We start from the raw sequence: 9,822 nt of genomic DNA, 5'->3' as shown, positions 1-9,822 counted from the left end.
GTAAACACCAGCCGTCATGGTGTTTTCACCTACACTTGTTCCTGTGGCCACATACCATCACCCTCTCCCTCCCTGTCAATCTTCATTATTTCTGCATGGCCACACCTCCTCCATCTTCTGTCCCCTTGCCCGAGCCTGCTCGCTCCTCCTAAATCTCCTTCCTTGCAATGCCCAATTCTGTGCATTTATGAACAGCTCACTGGGTATCTTCAGCTTTGCCGAAGAGGGCCTGATTATGCCTCGTTTGAGGGGCCAGGCTTCCTGCCTGAACAGAGAACTCAGTGCCTCATCAGAGGAAGAGACAGTGTCATACAGAAATCTTCCCTAGAATAGTTCTTTCCATCATATTTTTCTTTTGTTTTATTTTAATTGGGGTATAATTGCTTTACAATGTTGACTCCTGCATGAATCAGCCACAGTGTAGTATAGCCCCTCCCTTGTAAGCCCCCTCCCACTGCTTCCCCATCCCACCCTTCTAGGTCATCACAGAGCGCCAAGCTGAGTTCCCTGTGCTGTACATCAGCTTCCCACTAGCTAGCTGTTTTACACTCGGTAATTTACATATGCCAGTGCGACTCCTCGATTCGTCCCATCCTCTCCTTCCCCACTTGTGTCTACAAGTCCTTTTCTCTACGTCCACATCTCTATTCCTGCTCTGCAAATAGGATCATCTGTACCATTTTTCTAGATTCCATATATATGCATTAATAGACGATATTTGTTCCAACATGTTTCTTAGCCAAAGATTGTCTGGGACTTGCTTTGATTGTGTTTCTTCCCTTCTCCTGTGTAGGTGTTGAGACAGGTTTCCCAAACCTGTGGCTTTGAGAGCAGCCCCCAAAGCTCTGTGTCATCCCCTTGTCAACTCACCCACTCTTTCTGGCTCCAGAGAAACACACTGAAGCTTTGTCTGAGAACTGGGAGGCCCTGGCAATGTCAATTTCCTCAATGTCCTGCATTCCAATGTTTTAATCCTTTTATGTGCTCCGTGTCTTTAGGCAAGTCCCCTGTCCTTTCTGGGCCTGGGATCGACACATCCTACAGAAGGAAGACACGGTTACTCCATTTTCCTGAGTGCTCCAGAGGGGTGATGGAAGGTTCAATTAAAGTTTAGAGAGGATGAGGGCTCTGTTGCTAGACCAGAGATTCACAGTGCTTTTCCATGGCCTCTTTCCTGCCTATCCATCCATCACTGACACCTCCCTTAAAAGAAGCAGAGAATGTGACCCTTAGGCCCTCCATATAGGAGAGAGAGATTTCAATACTGGGTCTCCTGCATTGCAGGCTGATTCTTTACCATCTGAGCCACCAAGGAAGTCCCAAGTGAAAGTATTATTTGCTCAGTCGTGTCCGACTCTTTGCGACCCCATGGACTGTAGCCTTCCAGGCTCCTCTGTCCATGGAATTCTCCAGGCAAGAATACTGGAATGGGAAGCCATTCCCTTCTTCAGGGGATCTTCCCAACCCAGGGATCAAACCCAGGTCGCCTGTATTGCAGGCAGATTCTTTACCATCTGAGCCATCAGGGAAGTCTATAAACAAAAATTTTGTGCTAAATGCTTACCTGTTCAGGACTCTTGTAAAACACTCCAGGTGCAGGTAAGCCACTGACTGACCCTTCCTGGAGTTGAGCAGCTGGACTGGGAGGTGGGTCTCACACTGGGCAGAGGGAAAGGGAGGATCTGGGGTGATTCCACATATTGGGGGATGATGGACCACTAGCCAAACTGGGGCACTTAGAAGAAGAAGCAGGCTTGCCACAAAGGACAACACCTTTCCTGGTAAAGCAGGCAAGAACTTTCCCCCTTTTAACATAATTCCATTCTACAAAGGTAATGTTTTTATTATAAGAAATTTGGAAAACAATAAAAGTTTACAATTTCACTACTCAAATGAAGTTATTTTGCATTTTATTATCTTAGTATCTTTATGTACATATATATTTTTAAACAGCAAATGTTCTATATTACTGTTTTATAATTGTTTTTGTTAAGCAATAAGTTGTGATAACCTTTTTTATGATTATGAAATTAATCTATGTCAGAAAACTTGTGAAAATAAAAATTGTGAGTAATTACACTGCCCAAAGACCAAAAAAAAACCATAATCCATGAGGATGTAGGTATCTGATGCCAGGTATCAGAAGGAGTTAGAGCTAGGAGATTGTGACACAAGGGCTCCTGAACCCAGGGCCTCCCCGGAAATTCCCAAAGGCAGAATGTGCCAGAGGATAATAATAGACAAAGCAAAAATAATAGTTACAAGAATCATAATAACCATTATTTATTGAGCACCTATTAAGTGCTAAGAACTTGCTTGGTGTTTTGCTCCATTTACTCTTAGTAACAAACCCACAAGGTGGGTATCACTGCTCTCATTTACAAAGAAGAAATTGCATCTCCAAGCAGATGGACCATGAACCCGTACCCAAGCCCTACTTCGGGACCCAGTGAGCACCCATGCAGGATCCCATGGAAGATTCCTTTAACTCCAGCCACCATGGTCTGAATGGCCCCTCTACTGTCCCCTCCTAAATTGGCTCCTAGCTTCAGTAGCTCCATCTGTAAGAACAAGAAAAAGCAGAATCATGAGCAACAGAGAGAAAGTCCCAACTTGGGAAACAAGGCAGTCAGCCCATTGGGTCCAAGCTATAGGTTCACATCCACTCCAGTGGGTCACCCACACTGTGGGTGAGTCGCCCACAAAGGGGCAAGAAAGAGGCAGCCATAAAAAGTCAGAAGGGGCATTTCTCCCCCTGGAGATAGCCTGGTAACTCTGATTCCGGTTCAGCTTATTCAGACCCTCTTCTTTAAAAAATTTTATATTTATTTAACTGTGTATGCTGACTCATTGGAAAAGACTCTGATGCTGGGAGGGATTGGGGGCAGGAGGAGAAGGGGACAACAGAGGATGAGATGGCTGGATGGCATCACTGACTCGATGGACATGAGTCTGAGTGAACTCCGGGGGTTGGTGATGGACAGGGAGGCCTGGCGTGCTGCGATTCATGGGGTCGCAAAGAGTCGGACACAACTGAGCGACTGAACTGAACTGAACTGTGTCTGGTCTTGGTTGCAGCATGTGGGATCTAGTCATCCAACCAGGGATTGAACCCCAGCCCCTTGCATTAAGAGTTCAGAGTCTTAGCCACTAGACCACCAGGGAAGTCCCCAGACCCTCTTCTTACTTGATTGGGGAATTATATATCCTTGCTAGGACCCTGACCCCATGAGTGGGGTACAGAGGAGCTGAAGAGATAAAAAGCAGACAGGAGCCTCAATATCCCCCACTTTCTGCTCTTTCTCCTGTTAACTTGATGGGTACAATAGCCAACCCACAACCAAATGTGGACATCACGCCCAACTCCACACCCAGTAAGGAATCTTCCAGTGGTGTGTGTGTGTGTGTGTGTGTGTGTGTGTGTGTGTGTGTGTATTACCTCTGACATTTCCTGAACTCCTCTGGCTTCAGCTCAGAGAGACAAGTGCCAGATATGCTGAAAACGGAGCTGAAAGCCAGGCAACAGCCTAGGCAGCTGACTCCACAATCCCTGAGGGCCAGGCTGAGAGGCTGGATTCCCACGGGGTCTGGGAGATAGGCTAGACCAGCCCTGGGGGGCTGCTCCAGTCCACACCAGGTAGGGTCCTATCAACAGCCAGCAGCTTCTCCCTGAAGCAGTGCAGGTCCCCCTTCCTACACTCCCATCTCAGAGAGTCCCGTAGATTTCCTGAGGATATAAGGACCACCTTCTTTCTCCCCCTTCACTTTCTGCTTTAGGGAAATAGAGGAGCTGCTGCTACTTTTATTCAAAAAGTGAGATCGCAGTGGCTTGTGCTTACCCCAAACTCTTGTCAGGAGTCTTAGAATTTTAACTTCACACAGTCTCAGTTTCCCCATCGATGAAGTGGGACTAAGACTAAATAGGATAATACATGTACAAAGTCGACAACCGTTGGCAGCCAACAGCTGCTGGCGCCTTTCCCTCCCTTCCCCACGCCCTGCTATCAGCACTGCTCTTACTCTCAAGACTAAGAGTGGAGCGGGACCAACCAGGTCCCTGTGGCTGTTGCTGGCCTGAAGTCCTAAGTCAGGTCTGGGCACGGAGTTCTAGAACTAACATAAAAAACCAGGATGTTCTGTGCCTGCAACGCAGGAGACTCTGGTTTGAGAGGATCCCCTGGAGGAGGGCATGGCAACCCACTCCGGTATTCTTACCTGGAGAATTCCATGGACAGAGGAGCCTGGTGGGCTACAGTCAGGGTCGCAGAGAGTCGGACACGACTGAGCAACTAACACTTTCACGGTCACCCTCAGGGCGACTGGGTACTGGTCTGTAATATGCAGTGGGGTGCCGTGCTTGGAAAAAAGGGGCTGATGGTACCAAAGAGCTCCAAGGGCTAGACAATGGACCCATAATGGAAGCAACAGGGAGAGAGTCATTGACTTGGGAAGGAAGAGCTCTTCAGAGGGGAGTCCAGAGATGCTGTGGGCTGGCTTCAGTAGTGACGGTATATCTGATGTTCAGGCAGAGGAAGGTGAGATCAAGAGGACTGGGGGCGTAAAAGAGGGGATGGAATAAGTAAACTTATTCCTCCCCTAGTCTGGAGTTTCTGGATCTGTCAAAATAAGAGGCACAATTTGAGAAGAACTCTTCACTGCAAACCTCTCTTCTGCCCAGAGTTAATGTCTGAAATTCCTTCACTGCAGATCCATTGCTTTGGGTTAAGATGTCCCTTGGAAAATGCCAGACTCCTTAGCTGGTATCACACACTGATTAATCAAAGCCCTTATGAAGGTTCTGAAGGCAGGAGTAGGAAGATGAGGATGAGGGACATTGGCATTGCATCAGCACATTTTGGGGAGTCAAAAAGTCCTGCTGTGTTTTTAAAGAAAGCCAAGTATAAGCTCAGTACTGGAATGATAAATACATTGCATGCTTGGGTTTTTTTATCTTAATCATTTTTATTGATTTATTCTTATCTAGTTAAAATAAGACATATTAAATATGTCTTCTTACTGTTCTATAAATACATGTATCTGATTTTATATATCCAAAATGATAAATATGATGATAAAATACCAAGGCAGTTATAAAGATGACAGCCCAACCTCAAACGTAGTATTTACCAGTCCAATCTAGAAAAAAAAATCCCAACAATACATAAAAGGGCCTCACATGAAAACAGGCAGCTTGTATATCTACTCCAATACTGGGCTTACACTTGATAGTCTTTAAATACACAGTAGGCTTTTTTAATTCCCTAAAAAGAGTTATATGTGTGTGTTTGTGCATTCTCAGTCATGTCTGACTCTTTGCAACCCCATGGACTGTAGCCCACCAGGCTCCTCTTTTCCATGGAATTTTCCAGGCAACAATACCAAAGTGGGTTGTCATTTCCTACTCCAGGGGATCCTTCTGACCCAGGGATTGAACCCACGTCTCTTGCATTAGCAGGTGGACTCTTTACCACTGCACCGCCTGAGAAGCCCTTGACAAGATGCAAAGCAGCTCAGGGTGTAGCATCGTTGAGAGATGCTACCGTTGAGAGATCCTGCCCTGCCACGGGAGAAGCCCCCATTTGACAGGAACGTAGGGCCCATTACAGGGGCAGAGGGAGGAGCCCTTTGGGAAGCATGTAAAATACACACTCTGGACTCACACAGATACTTGTCTACAAGTTCATAGCAGTATTACTCACAATAACAGAGAGGTGCAAATAACCCAAGTGTCCATCAGCGGATGAGTGTATCAATAGAATGTGATACCTGCATACAATGAATACAATGCACAGAATGGATACTGGAATTCAGCCTTAACAACGAATGAAATTCTGATACATGTTACAACATGGATGACCTTGAAAACATGTGAAATAAGCCCATCACAAAAGGCCAAATACCATGTGATTCCACTTACGCAGAGGTGCCTATAGGATTCAAATTCACAGAGCTACAAAGTGGAATCGTGGTTGCCAAGGAATGGGCAAAGAGAGGAATGGGGAGTCAGTGCTTCATGGATATAGAGGTTCAGTTGAGGGTGATGACAAAGCTCTGGAGATGGATGGTGGTGATGGGGGCACAGCATTGTGAATGTACTCAATGTCACTGAACTGTGGACTGAAAAATGATTCCAATGGAGAAGCTTATGTTACATATATTTTACCACAATTAAAAAATACACACTCTGAAGTTTGGGGTTCAGACAGGCTCAGTGAGAAAGGCTGTGGGTTCTGCTTCCAAAGACATAGCGTGTCGGCCCTTTGCTATGGGCTCCAGTCTACTGCCCCCCCAGTGGCTGGGCTGGTGGTTGGGACCCAGGCTTTATGTTGATGGGGAAAGAGGTAGAGGGGCTTAGCAGAACCTAGTGAGGGGTTCCAGGACAAGCACTTGTGGGTGAGGGGGTTCAGAGTACCAGGGGGTATGAGGAAACTCACAGAAGCCCCACTCAGCATGTGCACAGGTGCCTGGGATGATATGAACCTGGCTGGAGTGATGGCTGAATGGAACAGAAAGTTGATAGGTGTCTGAAGGGACAGCAGGGGCCACTGGGGGAGTGGTGGGAAGTTTACTGAGGACAACAATCCTGAAAGTCTCCCCTCACTAGGAAGAGTGATATCCTGTGGCCAGTGGGCACTCCAGAATTCCATGGAGAGGGGAGCTTGGAGCAAGCACTCTTTCTCTGTGCCTTGAGCAAAGGATTATTTAGTGCTTCACTGCCCTGGATGGAGCTGCAGGCTTGGAACCATGACCCATGGGAAAAACAGCAGAGTTTGTGCTTCAGTCAGCACAAAAATAATAGAGCTGTCCAGAACTGGAGACGGAGTGGGCTACCTTCAGAGGTGGTGAGTTCCCCATCACCTCTCCTAAGATAAGCTGTCCTCTACAGATTCACAGCAGAGGACCCTGGGCTGCTTGGTTAGAAGAGGGGGCAGGAGATCCGCAAGAGAGGAGGTATTGTCTGAGAGAGTGGCTGCGGCTTTTTCAAGAGGAAGCCACTAATCCTCACAGGGAGCCTTTCTGGCCCAGGGCGCTAGATAATCCCAAACTGCCATTCTGGGGTTTCTTTCATCCTAGTGACTGGCGCGAGGGGCAGGGCGGCAGAGCTGTTCCCGACACTTCCTGGCAACAGTGCTGGGCGGGGGCAGACAGTCTGGCTCCCCATGCCTTCGCCCTAAATGCTGGGCTGGGAGGAGACTGGCAGCAGGATGGCAGAGAGAGAGAGAGAGAGAGAAAGAGGAAATGTCACCCTCACTCTCCCAAAGGACTACTTCAGAACCTAGGAGTTGGTGGCCCTGGGCTGGCCTGTGGGGGAAGGCGGAGGACTGGGCTCCTGGGAGTGGGCAGGTATGAGGGTGCAGCCCATTTCACAGGCAGGTGGGTCCTGAGTGGAATGAAATGAGTTTTTGCTTCCAGCGGCTTCCAACCTTTGGAAAGAGAGATGGACTCTACAGAGAGAGCTGTCTTGTTAGGAGTTTCTGGAGGACGACACTTGCCCAAAGACAGGTGATGCTGCATGGTGGGATTTAAGGAGGGTATGGCAGGTTAGGTCTTTGGAGGCAGAGGGAATTTTCTAGCAGTTTTCCACCTCATCCCTCTGCCTGTCCTACCTGAGAGTCCATCTGGCCTTCAGAACAAACCTTGAACTTCCAGTCAGCACTTCCCAGGCAGAAAAGTGTATGTATTAGGGACATAAGGGTCCCTACTGGAAACCCGCATCAAAATCACCTCCAAGATGGATAGAATGCTAACACTTACCTGTCAAGATTCCTTGCCTCTGAGGCTCATCTCTATTAAAAATATAGGTTCCCATAGCAAGGGGCTTTCCACGTGGCGCCAGTGGTAAAGAATCCGCCTGCCAATGCAGGAGACATGAGACATGTGAGTTCAATCCTTGGGTTGGGAAGATCCCCTGGAGTAGGAAATGGTACCCCATTCCAGTATTCTTGCCTGGAAACATTCCATGGACAGAGGAGTCTGGCAGGCTACAGCACATGGGGTCACAGACAGTTGGACACGACTGAGTGACTGAGCTCAGCATGTGGGGAGACCCTGGAACCAGAACCACCATCGCTGTGGAATTTTTGCCCTGCAGGGGGCACCAGGAGGACCTGTGTGTGCCCAGGTTCGCAGGCATCCCATGGAGCCATTTACTGCTCTGTGCTAGCTCCTGAGGACAGGAATATGGGAGAGGCAGAGCACACAGCCAGCAAACTGACGACTTCTCCAATTCTCTGGGTCCCAGTCACCCCATGAGCCACCACTCCAGGGCCCAGCATACAACCACACATCAGCCAGGCTCCAGGGACAGCCTCAGTGGGGGATTAGTGACTCTCCAGAGCCTCACCCAGAACCTTTGGGCACCAACTCCTCCAAGCCTGCACTGGCCTGGGCATCTGGGGTTGGATCATTTTGCCAGCTGATGAGTGTTCAGAAAACCCAGCAGGAGCTGTTTTCTCCCAGTGACAGGCAGACATCTGGGGGTGGACAGGTGTGGCTCATTCATACTTCTGTGGCAGTGTTTGCTTCCAGCAGCTTCCAACCTTTGGAAAGAGGAACGGACTGACCCCTAGGTCAGAGGTGAAGGTCAAAGGGAGTTCATTTTGAGAGCCCCAGTGCAATAAGGGTTGTGTCCTGACTGTATATTCCCCGCAGTGGGGAATGATAGGGAGTTGGAGTGGATCGAAGTGCTCCTATTCCTAAACCTTGGGCCCTTTTCTCAGAGCTGATTAGATCTGCTAAGAGCTTAAACATTGTCACAGATGCTAGACTGTGTGACCCTGGTGCCTATAGAAGAAATGGTCTGAGGATGTTAGTGATGGATGCCACCTGCCAAGGCGGCAGCCATATAACTTGATTCTCAAGATGCCTGCAACCCTGAGTAACCTTCTGATCTCTGAATAACTCCGATCTTAACTCATGCTATATTCCAACTCAGGTTCACATAGGTTGTCTACAGCCAATGCACTGACTGATTCCCTCTGCCTTCTTTTACCAGTCCTTCTTAGAGTTCTGCCTGGTGCCTTAGTGGGGCATGCTGGGTGGACCCCTCATAGACCAAGGCCCACCATGACCCTGTTATGGGCTTGCTTCGCACATCTTCCAAAAGGCCCTCTTTTCTTGCCCCCTTACCAGCCCCGTCTCCTATGATCAAGGGAGGGTAAGAGGCTAGGTCTTTTCAACATTTTAACATTAATCATGAGTCTTAAGAGATGGTGAGGATAAAGAGCACTCTTTCCTGATAGAAGTAAACACAGTACATTTTAAAATGTACAAATAGGTCCCCATGTTTACATCGCTTGGGCAGCCTCTCCAAATTCCTGCAGGACTGGCATTTGTCACCGCCCACCAGCGTCACCCAGACACAAATGCCTGCAAAGAATTTTCTTCTCCAGGATGTCAGCAATCTTCTCCAGGATATCGGACCTCAGAGATGACTGTTTATGATGTCATTTAGCACTTGCACATTTGGTTCAAATGCCCCTAGCTATTTTTCCTCCTCTGTCCCCTGCCCTGACCAAGGAAGAGGACCCATTTCTGAAGACTTTGAAAACCACTTTTCCTCCATCTGGCTGGGGATGTGAGTGGTCTTGTCTGCCAGCAGAGGGATGAATGAAATCAGTGGGTCTTTGGCTCCCACAGCCCGTAATCACCCATGATAGCCATTGGCCTTCATTCTCAGCTGCTGCTGCCACAATGGAAGCCCCTTTTCCCAAGTTACCACCAGCCTGACCATCAGCATGGGAGCCAGGGGGAATTAAACCCCAGGACAAAAGTATATACCGAAAGCCCTAAGGTATGAGACTACCCCACAATGCCCTTCAC

The 9,822-nt window shown here is 48.3% G+C and overlaps 1 protein-coding gene across 1 annotated transcript in view; it reads right to left on the bottom strand.

Annotated features, from left to right (window-relative positions):
* Positions 1–1,981: 1,981 nt before the first annotated feature.
* Positions 1,982–9,822, bottom strand: part of SIX3 (SIX homeobox 3) — a 41,559-nt gene continuing 33,718 nt past the window's right edge. Inside the window, exon 4 of the mRNA XM_010809999.4 lies at positions 1,982–2,561. Within this exon, the coding sequence (XP_010808301.2) occupies positions 2,379–2,561 (183 nt within the window). The 3' untranslated portion in view covers positions 1,982–2,378. The remainder of the gene's footprint in view (positions 2,562–9,822) is intronic.

The sequence above is a fragment of the Bos taurus genome, chromosome 11 (genome assembly GCF_002263795.3).
Source record: "Bos taurus isolate L1 Dominette 01449 registration number 42190680 breed Hereford chromosome 11, ARS-UCD2.0, whole genome shotgun sequence".
Taxonomy (NCBI): Eukaryota; Metazoa; Chordata; class Mammalia; order Artiodactyla; family Bovidae; genus Bos; species Bos taurus.
Note: the sequence above shows the minus strand (reverse complement) of the source record. Positions and strands in the feature narration are given on the sequence as shown.